The sequence below is a fragment of the Etheostoma spectabile genome, unplaced genomic scaffold, assembly GCF_008692095.1.
Source record: "Etheostoma spectabile isolate EspeVRDwgs_2016 unplaced genomic scaffold, UIUC_Espe_1.0 scaffold00005105, whole genome shotgun sequence".
NCBI classification, from domain to species: domain Eukaryota; kingdom Metazoa; phylum Chordata; class Actinopteri; order Perciformes; family Percidae; genus Etheostoma; species Etheostoma spectabile.
This window is the reverse complement of record NW_022603229.1, coordinates 56,255-74,829: the sequence shown is the minus strand read 5'-3', so window position 1 is coordinate 74,829 and position 18,575 is coordinate 56,255. Positions and strand designations below refer to the sequence as shown.

General features: G+C 37.9%; 2 protein-coding genes and 3 non-coding genes across 5 annotated transcripts; 2 read left to right on the top strand and 3 right to left on the bottom strand.

The window, feature by feature from the left end:
- Positions 1-389: 389 nt before the first annotated feature.
- LOC116677450 (uncharacterized) lies at positions 390-3,912 on the top strand. Its single transcript, XM_032507931.1, has 4 exons — positions 390-1,352; positions 1,732-1,899; positions 2,384-2,479; positions 3,347-3,912. Exons 1-4 carry the CDS (start codon positions 390-392, stop codon positions 3,662-3,664), a joined length of 1,545 nt encoding a protein of 514 aa, XP_032363822.1. The 3' UTR covers positions 3,665-3,912.
- Positions 3,913-5,010: 1,098 nt separating this feature from the next.
- trnat-ugu (transfer RNA threonine (anticodon UGU)) lies at positions 5,011-5,083 on the bottom strand. The gene has a single exon. It is a non-coding gene; the product is annotated as a tRNA-Thr (tRNA).
- Positions 5,084-6,465: 1,382 nt separating this feature from the next.
- Positions 6,466-9,706, bottom strand: LOC116677449 (cystatin-C). The gene is made up of 3 exons (XM_032507930.1): positions 9,373-9,706; positions 9,059-9,190; positions 6,466-6,708 (listed from the first exon to the last, which is right to left on the bottom strand). Exons 1-3 carry the CDS (start codon positions 9,592-9,594, stop codon positions 6,466-6,468), a joined length of 597 nt encoding a protein of 198 aa, XP_032363821.1. The 5' UTR covers positions 9,595-9,706.
- Positions 9,707-16,861: 7,155 nt separating this feature from the next.
- trnas-aga (transfer RNA serine (anticodon AGA)) lies at positions 16,862-16,943 on the top strand. The gene has a single exon. It is a non-coding gene; the product is annotated as a tRNA-Ser (tRNA).
- An 852-nt stretch (positions 16,944-17,795) lies between these two features.
- On the bottom strand, positions 17,796-17,867 carry trnam-cau (transfer RNA methionine (anticodon CAU)). Its single transcript has one exon. It is a non-coding gene; the product is annotated as a tRNA-Met (tRNA).
- Positions 17,868-18,575: the final 708 nt, after the last annotated feature.

Sequence of the window (18,575 nt, the reverse complement as noted above, 5' to 3'; positions counted from 1 at the left end):
CACACTACATTGAACACCTGAGATCTTACGAACTTTTCCCAAACAATCTGGCTGTTCACACCCCATCAGAGCTAAATGACAAAACACCTCTCTGTGCTTACAACATAGATGGAAGATTGCTCTTGACACCCAAATGTTTCATATTATTACACTGAAGATTTGTTGAAGCAGGTAAATAGATGACTGCAGCATTCTCTTGGAGCTGTGCGGACAGTGGGTCCATGAATAAACTGCCCCACTACAGCAGCTGGCCTTCCATAAATCCCATCGTTCAAGTGGTGTCCCAGTGTTTGTGTGGCCCATTGGGTATGTGGACGTGTATATGTTGTGCGTGACACTTTCACTCTCCATGAAAATTAACATGTTTTTTGTCGTTTAGGAACCAAAAGATGGCTGCTGCCCAGAAGCATGTGCTGCGTGTGTATGTTGCACGAGACACTGCCGTGAAATTTATTCTACTTGAGCGACCAAAGTCAGTGGAGGAGCTGAAACAAATAATGCAAGAGAGGTTCAAGCCGAGACTGGATGGGGACTTTAGCCTGCACTATGAGGATCCAGACTTTGATGGTGATCTTTGTCTTCTTGTGGACATCCAGGAGTTACCAGAGAAGGGCACATTGAGAGTCATCAGACCTGAAGGTGACACCTCATCTACTGCATCTTCCGACACAGACATACTCCCACATGTACCTGCGTTACAGCGCCAGAAGAGTTGGCCTGATAACTTTGTGGTTCCTGGTTTTGGTTATGAAGTGGAGCATATACTAGAAGAAGGAAATCGTATTTATGAAGAATCAGGAAAATTGCTGAAGTTAAAGAGGTCACAGAAGAGTGAAATCCTTAAGAAAATGGCAGAAATGATCTACAGTTTTAAACCATACCCACATGAAAAGGAATTGGCAATGGCTGCTCAAGCTTTGATTACAGCTCATCCATGTCTAAGAATGACGGCTGGTGAAGAGTTGGGATGGAAACGTCACATAGGGTACAAGGTTGCGTCTTACCGTAACAATCTGGCCAAAGCTGGGGTTGCTGAAGTAGCCATCAACACAGGGAGGCGGAGCCGAAACAACCCCGACAATGATCACCCCCATCAAAACATAAAGAAAGCTCGAAAAGCTGAGGTCAACTACATCATCAACCTACCAAAAGATCAAACCCCAGCCACTCTGGAAACAATGAGAAAAGAAATCCTATATGAAGTCGAAAAGACTGAGAGAAACCAATTAGTCATAGGCAAGCTCATGAACACAACCTATGCCCTTCGTCGCCAAGAAATTGTTGGAGCTCTTGTTGCTCCACGGGTGAGAGACGTCGTGGACAGATGGCCAGCCCTACTTATGGAGTCACAGGTATAAAAAATCTTTTAATATTTTACTGTTTTCCATGTTGAGAGCAATTAATCAACATGACTCTTTAGCATGCACACTTTGAACATGATTGATTTATCAAATATTTATATGACTCAAAATTTCACCAAATGGCGGATGTAAAAGTTGACAACACATCACGCTGTGACATATTTTCTTCCATTCACAGCAAACAAAGTATAAAGGTTTATTAATTTAATTTCCTTTAGACAACATTATACAGACTGTTTTAAATTAAAGTGACAATTAATTTTCTATTTGACCTTGGTTCTGACTCATCCCTAATAGAATTGCCCTTGGTTTTGCAATTCTGTTCCTAATTCATCTGTGTACATTTCTGTGTAATTCTGTCCATGTACAGGTGTTTGCAGAGTTTCACCGAATCAACAATGTTAACCTGCGCAATCAATTCTACAAGGAGCTGGACAGACACACGCCAAAACTCATCACCTTGTTCAGAGACAAGGCCACCAAGACTAGCAAGATAGCGGAGGAGCTAGCCGAGTTCGTGAGGATTTACGACCTTCAGGTGAATTTTTAACTTTGCACGATTCAGAAACAGATTAACAGATTTTTTGCAGACAACTGTAAAAAGCCATAGTAGGAATTGCCTCAACTGTGCCCCAAGGTTAAGTGATTATGCCATGAACACAACATTGTTGTCTCATCAGAGATAGACGTCTTGACAAGATGTATTCTATCAGAAAGAGGTACCTTAAAAAGATGCTTTATCAGCTTCAATTTGAAGAAGTCCAAATAACTAATGTTTTTGTAAAATTTGATTTACAATTTCAAGTTTTCCTTTTATGAGTTATTTAAGTATTTACAATAGAAAGTTCTTAATTTGAAAAATAGAATAGATAGAAATGGTCACCCAAAATACAGAATCTACCATCTATAGCAATGACCACCATCACAATATGGAGCTAGTTAACACATTGATTTTTTTTTTTAAGTGTTTGCTCTGCATTGCTGTAATTGCTATTCTGATGGATATTTTGTTGTCCATCTAGGATCAACGTGATGTAAATATGAGACGGGCCTTCGTCCTTCGTGCACTTCCTGTGTACCTGCGTGAAGATGCCTCCAAGTTCTTCAGGACCTGTAATGTAAGTGTACTGGCCTCACTATCAATCCCTTTGCCTAGCTATTCAGTCAGCTTAAACGTTTGACATAACTCAAAGAACCCTAGGAGAACCAGGGTGTATTCCAGAAAGCAGTTTATGTGAAAACTCATAGTGAACTCTGAGATGAGGGAAACTCTGAGTTATCCATTCAAGAGGGCTATTCCAGAAAGGAAGTTCAACAAACTGAGCCTGAACTCTGAGTTGATTTACCTTGGGAAGTGAAACTGAGTTTTCAGTTCCAGAACAGCTGATCTGAGTTAGGTGAGTCGACTCTGAGTATGTTAACTCTGAGTTGAGGTTGTGCCTGACGACTAGTAAAAAGCCATCATCAATGGAGCTACAATACTGCGATTCACTATGGGACATCAGACATTTTCTGTCTGCGAACGTAATAAAAATCACTGACAGAGTTTTAGATGCGGTCGTCTTTTCATTTTGAATTTACAATCTCTTTCTTTTATATTAGCCTTTTAAAGAAGTGGTTGAATGTTTCAACCGAACTCAGATCAGCTGTTCTGGAACTGAAAACTGTTTCACTTCACAAGTCAACTCAGAGTTCAGGCTCAGTTTGTTGAACTTCCTTTCTGGAATAGCCCCCAGGACCTGTTTATGAAGTTTACTTAAGTTGTTATTCTGCAAATTTACATGTAGAAATTACATACATTAAAACGTAAGTATAAGCAAAAAGTATACTTACAGATAAGTGTGAAACTAACTGTAAAAAAAAAAGTAAAAACATGTAGCTTGGTTGCAGTCTAAGTGCTAAGTGACCATAATGTCTATAAATAATTAGCATGATTTGTATCCTTGAGGGGCTGAACTCATTCTTGTATTATTTGTGTTTTATAGTCAGCAGATGGTCCAGACCTCACTGACACCCCCGTGGCTCTCCTGACAGTCGTCACGGATGACACTACTGATGCGGCCCTCTTCAGCCCTGAGAGCATCTGTATTGTCGTGGAGGATGAAATACTTGTGAGTGGTCCCACAAATCTGGCAGACTCATTTCTCCTGCTCTTTGGGTACATCTATGCACTAGACCTACAGTACCCAAAGAATCTCGAGCTTACATTCACATTTATCCAAAAAGTTGTGATGTGTCTTGAAGACAACAAACCACTGAAAGGGCGTCTACTGACGCTGAAGAATGATTTGTCCAATGAGTGAATCACTCAGAATGGACTATTTGTTGAGCTGAGTATTGGAAGTTTTTTTTTTTTTTCTACCTCAGATTTAAGATGACACTGTTTGCCTCTCCTACTTCAAATTTAATGCAGTGATTGTTAATATATGAATATCACAACATTGACGCATTCACAACATGCACTTTAAAACCCATTTTGTTTTTATGGGGTCAATTCCTTTTTATTTTAATTTATGACAAGCGCTTTGTTTTGAGTTTTGAGCTCCTTTGATTCGTGCCTTTTAAAAAGCACATTGTGTTGATTAATAAAAGTTGTTAAATTGTCACTGTGGTGTCATTTTCATGTTTTCTAACATTATTTGCTGATTATAATTATGTAGTGGGCCGACATCAGTATTCCAGTTTAGAATTCATTTTGAGTGCATGTCCCACATTGAGTTGAAAAATATAGAAAATTGAGTAAATTACTCCCTAATTTAAAGTTGAAAAATATTGTAAATTTTGAGTGAATTACTCCCTAATTTTAAGTTGAAAAATATTGAATATTTTGAGAGAATTACTCCCTAATTATAAGTTGAAAAATATTGAACATTTTGAGTAAATTACTCCCTAATTTAAAGTTGAAAAATATTGTAAATTTTGAGTGAATTACTCCCTAATTTTAAGTTGAAAAATATTGAATATTTTGAGAGAATTACTCCCTAATTATAAGTTGAAAAATATTGAACATTTTGAGCGAATTACTCCCTAATTTTAAGTTGAAAAATATTGAACATTTTGAGTGAATTACTCCCTAATTTTAAGTTGAAAAATATTGAATATTTTGAGAGAATTACTCCCTAATTATAAGTTGAAAAATATTGAACATTTTGAGCGAATTACTCCCTAATTTTAAGTTGAAAAATATTGAACATTTTGAGTGAATTACTCCCTAATTTTAATTGTTACAAAATAATTTTTGAGTTCTGTGAACTTATTAGGGTTTACAGTGAAATAATCAATTTATTAATTTTTATTACAGCAGCATCGAAGACATTAAAATCAGGCAGTCAGCGCCCAAAGTGCCTTGGCCTGTAAAGTTCATGTTTATTTCACCTCTGACCTCAGTCAGCATCACACGCCTGAAACCCCACCGAACAGTGATGTCACAGGGTCCTGGTGTACACCTGGACCACAGTCAGCCTAAAAAAAAATGTTAAAAAGGTTTAAAAGCATTACAAAATGGGTACAATCCATTTCCCTTTTGATATTTATTGGCCCTCAACAGGTCACAACTGGGCAAAATTAAATAATGCTTGTTAATTATTATAGCAAAAACAAATATATAAACTCTTTGTAGTGTAGATAACATAAGTATTGACTGATAACCAGGCACTGCTGGGATTTGGACCCAGGATCTCCTGTTTACAAGACAGGCACTTTAACCACTAAGCTACAGCGCCTGAGACACGTAAAACTGAAAGAGCTCATAAAGTTAAAAACTTTGTAATCTTCACAATAAAGGTGTAAAAAAAAAAAAAAAAACTCCAGAGTTTTTTTACTGAACTTCAGTCTCCATGCCATACACTTAACTGTATTTACATGTATAGACTCAATCCTGTATAAAAGCCAGACTTGTTATTAAGTTGTAATGTTATGTACAAAACAACGTTACATGTCACTTTTGTGCTCTAGAAAATCTAAGAATACGTCGCCACATGCAAACACTACGTTAACTAATAATAAGGCACTGCTGGGATTTGGTCCCAGGATCTCCTGTTTACGAGACAGGCGCTGTGAAGGCTCTGTAATACACGTTACTCCCAATACAGTCAGTCAGAATACTGTATATTTAGCTTATACAAGGTAAAAGACAAATTAAGACATATTAGTCCATTTTTTACTAGAGGTGCTGTGGCTTAGATGGTTAAAGTGCCTATCTAGTAAACAGAAGATCCTGGGTTCAAATCCTAGCAGCACCTTGTTGTTGCAAAGATTACCTCTGTTTGCATCCCATCATCATGTCTACCCAATCCCCCTGCTACCCTTTAAACCCTGGTTGCAAATGAAAAAGGCATGTTACAGAAACACTGTATTACCACAGACTTAAGATGATAATTGAAATGCAAGTTTAAGCCACGATATACACAGAGTTCATTCATCAGCCATTTCTGTTCATTTGGCCTAATTATGTGTTTTGTACACTGTGCACGCTGTACACTGCAGCCTCTGCTACCTCTTGCGTAAGCCAGAGCTCAAGTTGTCTGATCTGGCCTCTTTTGGCAGGTGATTAACTACGCTGGAAACATTACTGGCCCAGTGGCACGGCTCCAACCCTCCGGAGGCTCGGAGGGCCCGTAGCTTGCCCACTAGCAGTGTGGCATTCCTTGATGTTGGCAGGCTCAGGAGGCAGTTATTCACGTAGAAACATCTTTCCACTGATGACCGGACGCTATCTTCAGACGCACAGTGATCTGAGACATGCTTCTGCGAGGCATAGCTAGCGCAGCACGGATTCCCAGGTACTTATACCTCTTATGCTGACTGGCTACTGGATAGGATTGATCCACCAAGCCAAGGCAAGCTGAGCAGAAAGCCCGATCTCCCATACACTTACTATAGACAGTACATACATAGGTTTGTTGTAAAATATTTGAGAATATTGTTTTTATGCTCAGAACACACAAATACACAGTAACAAATATACTTGTCCCACAAAAACAATGTACACAGTGTACAGCCCATTCCCAACCAACACAAAGTTGCACATACACTACGTACAAAACAACAGAAGAATTCACTGTACACAGTTACAGTAAAAAAATGAATAAATAAAATAAAACTACTATGCTGCGTCCTCTCTTCTGTTGCGGTCTGGCCACAGCACCTCATCCACATCACAAGCAATGTGTTCCCGGGCCAAGCAAGCATCAGAATCTTGAGTTAGAGGCGTGGCCTGGGTCTGCAGAGGTGATGGTGGTGGTGGATTAACAATTGCAGCAGTCATGGTAACAACTGGCACGCTGGTGGTCTTACTCCCCTTGGTCAGAGAGTGCCAGAGTTCCTGCCTCTCTTGCAGTTTTCTGGGCTGGTATTTAAAGAGGAGCTGGTGTTTAACAATTTGCTTTGAGGTGCTTTAAATACTGTGTAATATGATGTTTGGTTGACGGGTGGAGCATGCTGTTTGGGCCTTTGGGTCAGCAGAGCAGAGTGGCGCAGCGGAAGAGTGCTGGGCCCATAACCCAAAGGTAGGTAGATTGAAATCACACTCTGTTAATTGCTGTGATCTGTATCAGCATTAAGTCTATGTCCAGACTGTTGCTGTTTAAAAAAACATCTGCCGCTACATCTGTCTGAAGAGAAATGTCTAAACCTGGTAGTGGCTGGAAATCAAACCATGGCAAAATGCTTGCACTGCTATGGTATAAATCAAAGTTAAAAAGTAACATCACTGAAAAAAAGCTACTGCAATGGCTGAGAATCCATCACAGGTCAACTGCTTGGAAGGCAGCTATGCTCACCACTATACCATTATCACTGGGCGATGCTCCCTGCAATTCTTGCAACACATCTGGACATTGAGATTGATTGTACATAGGTCTCCACATACATTGTTTTTATTAAGATTAAAGACCAAATTGTTAGTTTTTACGATATTTTTTTTTTTTTTAAACAAAACACAACTGATGCTGAAAATACAGTGACTTTCAGGTGGTTGAATACTGGCACAAGCACATGAATGGAAGTTGTGATTCTTTGGTTATTTCTGAGATTGAGACAAAAGGCATTCTTTAAGGGTGGTAGCAAACCGATGACTCATCACAGTATAAAAAAACGCCTTCATTGACAATATTGTGTTATCTCATAGGTACAGGAAGCCACTCGTCTCCATGAATGCCTTTCTTAGCATTTATTTTCAGTCTGTGTTACAAGATTTGCAGTGAACGTTGTATTGACCAGCAGAAAGGCAACAGGTGTGTTACTTTTCCACTATGATTTATACCATAGCAGTGCAATCATTTTGCCCAGGTTTGATTTCCAGCCACTGCAGTTGCATTTACAGGTTTTGAAGCCATATACACGTTAACATTACATGTTTTACCCAGGTTTTTTCTTTTATTCAGTGATATTTCATCCCAAAAGGATTAATAAAGATAAGTCTCTCAGAAAAAAGTCAAAAAAATCTGAAGATCTTCAGGGGATGTAGCTCAGTGGTAGAGCTGATTCTTTACATGTATGAGGACCTGGCATCTCCAGCAGGTATTATGGTAGAGTCTTTAAAAGAGCTGCAGAAGATATTACCTCCTGTGGTAATCTGATGGACAGCACAACAAGGACTTTAAACGTACATGCTTTTCTTAAAGAGCTGAAGATTTGAATGGTTTAAATAACTGAAAGAACACAGAAGTGACAGAGTCTAAGAATGTATGGAATGAAAAGAACTAAATAGAACAACCTTCCCACAATGAAATGTGTTTGAGTACAGTAGCTCAGGGGTTCTTAACCTGGGGGTCTCAAGAGGGTCGTACTTAATTTATAGGGGAATCGTCAAGTAGTAAAAAAAACACATTAGACTGGGGAATGGTTTTTACATTACCAAGTTTGGAACCTGGAACAGAGAAAAGGGTCTGAAGGTCGGTCGAGAACACAAAAGGGAAAGAATTGAACTTTAAAAGTATTAGTTGTCTGGACAAGTTGGGCCTCAATGAAGAGTCCTTCTGCAGACTGGTTGCATCTCCATTTATCAGCTATGTATCTGACACAAGCAGAGCATTACAGCAGGAGCCGCTGTTGGCATGTTAGCTACAGTCAGATTCCAGCGTGCATCTCTAGTTCCCAATTCAGTCGTGCTTTAGACTCACACCATGCCTACCAGGTGGGGCATTAACAGCTAACTAAATATTCAGACCATTTAGTCATGAGTTTTAATCCCACAGAGTTGAAATTCCAACAGCAAAATATATACAAATGTGTATTTCTTGTCTAGGTAGTGGAATCTCTAAGATGCAGAGCCCCTAGAACTGTGGCGGTGTAGTCTCGTCTCCATTTAGCAGCAGTTACAGCACAGACAAGCTTCCCTAGTCACTTACTGGAATGTGTGACTCAAGTCAGAAGTGGCATATCTGTGAGCTAATGACAGCCCTGGTTTATAGTGGCCCATTTTAATAAATATTGGCACAGAAACCCAGTTCAATAAGTTTATTCACAACGTCAGTCAGAATCGGTGGTTGACTTTACATTCCTTTTGAAAAAGGACTCGTGAATCTTCCCAAAGGATTACATTAACGGAGAAGGTGCATTTAAGTTCCTGAAATATAGAAAAAAAGCAAACAATTAGTGCATCTTGTTTAACATTGACATTGATGCACTGGGGCAAACCTGTGTTGGGCTTTAAGGTGTGTTTTTCCCTGAGTTTCAAACACAACCTGAAGTCTTACACTTGCCTTGGGTTCAGAGTTGGAATCACAGTCGCTAGCAGCAGCGTTGCCTTTGATAGCAGCAGTGTTGCCGGTCTTGCACGTTGTACGTTCCAGGAGCATTTCCAGGAAGTAGTTCAAACCTTGGACAACCTAAAGTTACAGTAAACAGGACTCAGACATGTGAGCACCAATAAGACAACGCAAGTCATTGAATATGAAAGGATTAAGGCCAATGTCAAAAAGAAGAAAACGCATGAGTTCAGAGATTAAGTAACAAGTTTGACATTGGCCATAATCCTCTTCCATAGTAGAAAAATAAAGTTTAACGTTACCTGAACTTGAGCCGATGTAATGTCCAGAATTGCGTAATTAAACATGTCTTCTGTGTTGGCTTTGTTGAATTCAACCACAGCAAACTGCGCCGCTTCTAAAACATCAGTGCGGTTCACCGGGACTTCTTGTGGGCTACCGGGAGGCAGAGGAGGAGGAGATTGTCCGGTTACAAAGCGGCCGGTGAAAGCAGAAACAAAAACGCAAACCCAGACAAACAGCATGTTCTGCAGTAGCTATTAGGAGTCCTGTTATCGGTTCTGAGTGGACTAGTTCAAAGCCGAGTTAATATACCGTCTAGAGAAACATACACACACCTGTTTCCTATCTGTTGATGAACACCCACACAGGTGTTTCCAGTTAATCTGGCTGATTAGACCACACCCCAGGACTCTGTGGGTGTCCTTTTGGTGCGTTCGTGCCACCTGGGAATATCAGGGACCGCCCCCATCATAACATTGTTTTTCTGACTGCCAGCAAATGTCTAATAAGGGAGAACTCCCAGTCTCGAGAAACTTCCGGATTGGTACAAAGGGGCTTAATAGGGAGTGAGATAGGGAGTGAACAGATGTGTGTTCCTCTTTTCTGTCATATTGGCGTTTGGCATAACAACTTGTTGCATTACTGCCACTAACTGTTGGGCATAGCCTAGAGCAGGGGTTCCCAAAACTTTCAGCCCGCGACCCCCAAAGTAACGGTGCAAGTGACTCGCGACCCCCCCCACTATAAACATTGCGCGCAACCGCGCACGCACTACAGGCCATCCAAACATGAGCATATTGACGACACAAAATAACACAACAGCCATGACATTATTCTACAGTAATTTACTCATTACTTTAATTTGAACTTAATCTCACCTAATGAGGTGGATGTGCAGTATGTTTGGAGCACAGCAAGTTAAAAAGCTCTATATTTTAATGTAAAATAGTTTTTATATACATTACACACTAGGCCCAAAAAAATAAAATCCCTTTTACCTATTTCGGCCATACAGTATTCGGTATTTCGTGGTGTTGGTTTTAATCGGTCTGGAGTAACAACTGTGGGCATCAGCGATGGGGCGAAGGTAAAGCCCGGGTTGGTAACGCTGCTACCACCATGAGTACGGCGTGGATGGACTCCGTTCTGGACCAGAAGGCAGCGCCGGGCGCTCGCTCTGTGGAAGGAGCGGTACACGGAGCTAGATGGCCGGGGGCTGCCTACGTGTTTATACAACTTTATACATCCTCAAACTGGCTGGAATCATCACACACATCCTCTCCAAGGAGGGCACCAGCAGGGACATTGTCTGGAGGAAGTTCAGGCAGCAACTGGCAGAGGAGCTGAGACACGAGTTTAGAGGAGGAAAGGGAGCGGGGCGCGGTCCGAACCCCGGGGTGGGGGGGACGCGGTCCGAGGAGCAATGCGCACTACGGCAGACACCAACACGGAGGCAGTGACAGGTTAGGTTAGGTTATAAATGTTCAAAGAAAATACTTTTAGGTGTTATTTGCATGTTTACATACCATATTTTTCAGATGTGAATGGAATAATTACGTTTTTCTATGCCATGATATGAGTTATTGAAGCACCTGGGCAACTCAACTGTATGATTAAACACGTTAAATTGTACATTTTGGTGTTATTTCGTTTTTCTAAAGATATCCTAACACAGTACCTGCATTAAAATTGCAATTAGGTATTTATCATGACAGATTATAGAGTTTAGAGTCTTGCGGTTCCAGTACTTTTGGAATCCCGGCAGTTGTAGTGTTAATGTTGGAGACCGCTACTCGGAAAGAAAGAAAATCAAAACAGCTGTTCCCTTTTTATTTAGTTGCTTGGTTTTATTTTAAATTTATCCACTAGTTTTATCTTGTGTTAAAATCATGGCTAACATGCTATTTCTAATCGTTTTTAAATTTTTATTTTATTTCTGGAAATCAACTCGCGACCCCCCCTCTCTGGCTCCCACTTCGGGAATCACTGGTCTAGACCTACTCTATCTGTAAAGTGTCTCGAGATAACTATTGTTATGAATTGATACTATAAGTAAAATTGAATTGAATTGAATTGTTATGGTACAAATAAGGGAACATATCAATCAATCAAGCTGCCTCCACGAGGATCCACAGACACAGGCAGTGCACTACAATTTGCACTTTGCCCGTGTCTGTTAACTACTACTAACCAATTGAAAAGTTTATGAACATTGGTCCAAATAGGTAAAACACTGCTTTTCAGGTTGTCGTGGCTGAGCGGTTAAGGTGATGGACTAGAAATCCATTGGGGTCTCCCCGCGCAGGTTTGAATCCCGCTGACCACGAAAGGTATTCCTTAACAGGCAACCGACATTATTTCGGCATAACCAACATTTATTTTTCTTGCTTTACAACAAGAACTATAAATTTGGACTTGTTACAACATACTGTACTACGACTTTTTAGGAATATTTTGACATACTATACGATGAGTTTTTATGACATTTTATGAATTTTTTGACAACTATACTATGATTTTTATGAATTTTTTGACATATTATACTATGATTTTTTTTAAATTTATTTTTCATACTATACTATGACTTTTATGAATTTTCAACATACTAAACTATGACTTTTTATGACTTTATGAATATTTTGACATTCTATGGCTTTTAATGACCTTTTGTGAATTTTTGATATACTATTCTATGACTTTTTTTAAGAAGGGGAATCAGCTCAAATGGTAGAGCGCTTGCTTAGCATGCGAGAGGTAGTGGGATCAATGCCCGCATTCTCCAGGGGACTTTATATTCTTCTGGCTTTACAACAAGAACTATAAATTTGGACTTGTTACGACATACTATACTACGACTTTATAGGAATATTTTGGCATACTATACTATGACTTTTTATGTTTTTTTCGACATACTAAACAATGACTTTCATGAAAAATTTCAACATACTATGACTTTTTACGACTTTTTAAGAATCTTTTGACATACTATGACTTTTTATGACTTTTTATGAATTTTTCGACATACTGTACTGTGACTTTTTATGACATTTTATGACTATTTAGTCATAGTATACTTATATATATATAGACTTTTTAGGATATTTCAACATACTACAGTGTGACTTTTTACGTTTTTTTGACATACTATAGTATGACTTTAATGATTTTTTTGTCATACTAAACTATGACTTTTATGATTTTATACATGTTATACCATGACTTTTTAAGACTATCCTATGACTTATGACATTTTGACATACTATACTATGACTTTTATGAATTTTTTGAAATACTATACCGTGACTTTTATGAATTTTTTGACATACTATACTATGACTTTTATGAAGTTTTTGAAATACTATACTGTGACTTTTTATGAATATTTTGACTCACTATACTATGACTGTTTATAATTTTTTTGACATGTAAGAATGTTTGACATACTATACTATGACTTTTTTGACTTTTTATGCATTTGTTGACATACTATACTATGACTTTGTGAATTTTTTGACATACTATACTATTACTTTTTATGCATTTTTTGACATATTATAATATGACTTTTATGAATTTTTTGAAATGCTATATATGACTGTTTATGATTTTTTTGACTTTTTATGAATTTTTGTCATACTATACCATGACTTTTTTTATTTTTTTGACATACTATACAATTAATTTTTTTGACATGCCATACCATGACCTTTTATGAATTATTGACATACTATTCTATGACTTTTTTTGAAAAGGGGAATTAGCTCAAATGGTAGAGCGCTTGCTTAGCATGCGAGAGGTAGCGGGATCAGTACCCGCATTCTCCAGAGGACTTTAGATTCTTCTTGTTTTACAACAAGAACTATAAATCTGGACTTGTTACGACATACTATACTACGACTTTATAGGAATATTTTGGCATACTATACTATGACTTTTTATGACTTTTTATTAGTATTTTGTCATATTATACTATGAATTTTATGATTTTTTTGACATATTATACTATGAATTTTTATACATTTTTGTCATACTATACTATGACTTTTATGAATTTTCAACATATATTACTATGACTTTTATGAATATTTTGACATAGTAAACGATTACTTTTTATGAATTTTTGGACATACTATGACTTTTTGTGATTTTTTGACATACTATACTATGACTCTTTTTTTTTAAAAGGGGAATTAGCTCAAATGGTAGAGTGCTTGCTTAGCATGTGAGAGGTAGCGGGATCAATGCCCGCATTCTCCAGAGGACTTTAGATTCTTCTTGTTTTACAGCAAGAACTATAAATTTGGACTTGTTACGACATACTACACTACGACTTTTTAGGAATATTTCGACATACTATACTAGGACTTTTTATGAATTTTTTGACAACTATACTATGAATTTTTACAAATATTTCGACATACTACAGTTTGACTTTTTATGTTTTTTGACATACTAAACAATTACTTTTATGAATATTTCGACACACAATGACTTTTTACGACTTTTTACGAATTTTTCGACATAGTATGACTTTTTATGACTTTTTATGAATTTTTGACATAGTATACTATGAGTTTGATGATTTTTTTGACATACTATACTATGACTTATGAATTTCTCGACATACTATACTATGAATTTTTCAATTTACTATACTATGACTTTTTATACATTTTTCATCATACTATACTATGACTTTTATGAAGATTTTGACATACTAAACAATGACTTTTTATGTATTTCGACATACTATACTATGACTTTTACGAATTTTCGACAAATTATACTATGACTTTTTATGATTTTTTTGACATACTTAATTATGACTTTTATGAATTTTATACATGTTATACCATGACTTTTTATGAATTTTTATGTTTTTAAATACATACTATCCTATGAATTTTTTGACATACTATACTATGACTTTTTATGATTTTTTTGTCATACTAAACTATGACTTTTATGAATTTTCAACATGTTATACTATGACTTTTTATGACTTTTTGTGACTTTTTATGAATTTTTTGACATACTATACTACGACTTTGTGAATCTTTTGACATACTCTTCTATGACTTTCATGAAGTTTTTGAAATATTATACTGTGACTGTTTATGATATTTTTGACTTTTTATGAATTTTTGACATAGTATACTATGACTTTTTATGAATTTTTGACATACTATACTATGACTGTTTATGACTTTTTATGAATTTTTGACATACTATACTATGACTTTTTTTAAATATTTCGACAAACTATAGTATGACTTTTTAGGAATTTGTCGACATACTATACTATGACTTTTATCAATTTTCGACACGTTATCCTATGATTTTTTGAATATTTTGACATACTATTCTATGAGTTACTACGAGGCTTTGAAGACTAAAAGTAATTTGTGGATGAAAATATATTTCAAACTGAATCATTGTTTTTTTTGACACACACACACACACGCACAAGTACACGCACACACACTTTATGAATAAACCTCAGATAGTACAACCTGTTTTATTAGGAAGTGGTTTTACACTCTTTCAAAATAAAACATTCATGCAACTAAACTTAAATAAGGTGCTCGGGTTTTAAAACGGACGCAAACAGAAAAATAAAAACAAAACTGAGTTCTTCTGTTCTCCAACAAGAAATAAGGACGAATAAAAGGATCTGTCTCTGTCTTCGTGATTTTGGGTTGGTCCTCTGATCTGTCCCCGTCTTCCCCAGACGGATCTGTCCCCATCTTCTCCTGGCAGACAGATTTATTATTTCAGTTTAATTATTAGGAATCAAAGTCTCCGTGTGTTGGTCCTTTGATCTGTCCCCGTATTCTCCCACTGATCTGTCCCTGTCTCCTCCCTCTGATCTGTCCCCGTCTTCTCCCTCTGATCTGTCCCTGTCTTCTCCCTCTGATATGTCCCCGTCTTCTCCCTCTGATATGTCCCCGTCTTTTCCCTCTGATATGTCCCAGTCTTTTCCCTCTGATATGTCCCAGTCTTTTCTCTCTGATCTGTCCCCGTCTTCTCCCTCTGATCTGTCCCCGTCTTCTGCCACCGATCGGTCCCCGTCTTCTCCCTCTGATTTTCCTTCTTAAATCTTTGTGGGTTTTTCCCAAAATTTGTAAAGCTTTTTTTTTTACACGTCACTTTTCATATTTACACAAGGAAACTCACATCTACAAAGATGAATTGGATAGATGTGACTCCCTGATGGTCTAGTGGCTAGGATTCAGCGCTCTCACCGCTGCGGCCGGGGTTCAATTCCCGGTCAGGGAATGGTCAGGACTTGACTGATACAGGTGTGACATTTGAAAGATTAAGTTCCTTGACTTGTTTTTGGTTCATTTAGATTTGTCAGATTCTTCCTCATTAGTTTAACACTAGAACCCCAACACTTTTAAAGAGTACCATTTCCTTTAAATCAGACTCTGCTGAAACTGGTCCCGGATTGGAAACCGGGCAGAAAACATGTTCGTTTTTTATTTTAATTTTTAACACTGAGTTATACAATTAAATGGTGCAGTCGAGTCATCAGTGAGCCAGACAACATTTGACACTATGTCAGCAAGAAGAAACAACATAGATAGAGAAAGAGTACAGGTTTCATTGTCTTCACTCATGCACATACATGTTTTAATTCAAATGTTTAGATAACTCTTTAGCCTCATTTGTTGTTTTTGTGGATTCCTGGATCCTGAGGTAGGTGATCCTACGTCACAGTAAAGCTCCCTTTGACAGCAGGAACATGCTCAATGCTAATGTAAAAGTTTTGTCTTTCTTGGACTATATATCATTTAATACCGTTTTCCTATAACAACGCATAGGTGTTGTTATATTTAGGCCACGTATCCACACTACTCCAGCATTTCTGCAACACCTACACAAAGACATCTGGAAACGTTACTCACAAAGCTTAGGTTTGAAAAAGGGTTGAGTTGTAGTCTGTACAGACAGACGGGTAGTTTTGCTGACCTCCCTATAGAAATGTTTAAAAATAATATTCTCCCTTGTTACTGGTTGAACAATGTTGAAATGTTTTCTAAGTCATTCTTAGTATCCTAACTTTAACATTGACTTGACTGTTGAATTCAGTACGTGCTACTTGTTGGGGTAGTTGAACATGACAATGCTACAGACTAACTGAAGATGGATGTCATTGTAATCACATTCAGATCATCTCAAATGGAGACACTGATAATTATTGGGTTCATAAGTGCTTCTCTTTGGGGTTGTCCTGGTAGTGAGTTCATCATCAGACATAGCTCTGAACAAATGCAAAAACAAGTAGGAAGTAAGCAGAAAGGTTATTTGCCCAACCGGATTTGATAAAACATTAGATCTCTGTTACAAAATAGCTCTTGTACAAATAAGGGAGCATATCAATCAATCAAACTTCATCCACAACTATCCACAGACTATGATTTGCACTTTGTCCATGTCTGGTATTACTAACCAATTGAAATGTTTATGAACATTCATCCAAACAGGTATAGGACTGTGTTTCAGGTTGTTGTGGCCGAGTGGTTAAGGTGATGGACTAGAAATCCATTGGGGTCTCCCCGCGCAGGTTCGAATCCTGCCGACAACGAGAGGCATTCTTTAAGAGCGGTAGAAAACCAACAACATGTGACACTACACCAAATTGCAGATGTACCTTCATGAATAATATTGTGTTATCTCATAACTACTGGAAGCCACCAGCCTCCACCAATGTATTTCTTAGCATTTATTTTCAGTCTGTTACAAGATTTGCAGTAAACGTTGTATTGTCCAGCAGAAAGGCAACAGATATGTTACTTTTTGACTATGTATTATACCATAGCAGTGCAAGCATTTTTCCCAGGTTTGATTACCAGCCACCACAGTTGTATTTACAGGTTTTGAAGCCATATACAACATTAACATGACATGTTTTACCCAGGTTTTTTCTTTTATTCAGTGATATTTCAATTTCCTTGCGGGAGTCTTCCCAGAAGGATTAATAAAGATAAGTCTAAGTCTATCTCAGAAAAAAGTTAAAAAACTGAATATCTTCAGGGTATGTAGCTCAGTGGTAGAGCGCATGCTTTACCTGTATGAGGACCTGGCATCTCCAGCAGGTATTATGGTAGAGTCTTTAAAAGAGCTGCTAAAGATATTACTTCCTGTGGTAATCTGACTGGTAGACAGCACAACAAGCATTTTCAACCTACATGTTTCTATTTACAGTATTTATTAACTGTAGTGTGATGTATTTATTGTTTTATGCTCCAGTTTGTATGGGTGTTACAGCAGGTATTAGCACTGTAGTTTCTATTTTTATGGATGAAATGAATTTGACAAACTATTAAGTTTACTCTTCAGCCGGCGGAGACATTTCACTTCAGACACTAGCAGCAACAGACACTACGTTAAACATCAGACTGGAAATATATTTCCTGCTGGTACAAAGTATAGGAATTAGCAGAGGATGGTTTCGATCCATCGACCTCTGGGTTATGGGCCCAGCACGCTTCCGCTGCGCCACTCTGCTCTGCTGTTCTCTCTCAGGGGCTGGACAAACAAGCTGAAATATGTCGGTCAAAGGCAGAAAGGAACTGTTCACTTGTGGCCATTAACGACAAAAAGACAAACTTGAAGAAAAAAAAAATATATTATGCATTGTCATGTTTCCTGTATTGAGTATCATTGTCAAACATAACACCATACCTTTTGACAGCGATAAGTACCCCACTAACACAGAACGTTTAGAGAACGTTAGGGAACGTTAGTTTTTGGTTCTCTAAAGGTTAGTTCGAACCAAACCAAAAACTAACGTTTAGGGAACGTACCCTCCTGGTTAATATCTCATAGGTACTGGAAGCCACCGATGCATCTCTGAGCATTTATGTTTGAGTCTCTATAACCAGATGTGTTGCAAGATTTGCAGTGAATGTTATATTGTCCAACAATGGTGATATAGTTGTGAGCATAGCTGCCTTCCAAGCAGTTGATATGGCATTGATTCCCAGCCAGTAACTTTCTTTGAGTAACGTTACTTGCTTTGTGTGTCAAAAAGTAAACAGAAAGGTTACTCTCCCAACCCGGTTTGATAAAAAATTAGATCTCGGTTATATCGCACAAATAAGGGAGCATAACAATCAATCAAGCTGCCTCCATGAGGATCCACAGACATAGACATGTTCCACCACCCGCAATTAAGCCTGTCTCCTCAGCTTCTAGGCACCGCTGCATCACTTCC

Bases quoted from the DNA above. Each gene is read 5' to 3' on its own strand.
- LOC116677450 (XM_032507931.1), top strand. From the start codon at position 390: ATGGCTGCTGCCCAGAAGCATGTGCTGCGTGTGTATGTTGCACGAGAC. The intron at 1,353-1,731 runs GTATAAAAAATC...GTCCATGTACAG, and splicing joins CCCTACTTATGGAGTCACAG to GTGTTTGCAGAGTTTCACCG. The intron at 1,900-2,383 runs GTGAATTTTTAA...TTGTCCATCTAG, and splicing joins TGAGGATTTACGACCTTCAG to GATCAACGTGATGTAAATAT.
- LOC116677449 (XM_032507930.1), bottom strand. From the start codon at position 9,594: ATGCTGTTTGTCTGGGTTTGCGTTTTTGTTTCTGCTTTCACCGGCCGC. The intron at 9,191-9,372 runs GTAACGTTAAAC...CTGTAACTTTAG, and splicing joins TTACATCGGCTCAAGTTCAG to GTTGTCCAAGGTTTGAACTA. The intron at 6,709-9,058 runs GTAAGACTTCAG...TTTAAATACCAG, and splicing joins ACTCTGAACCCAAGGCAAGT to CCCAGAAAACTGCAAGAGAG.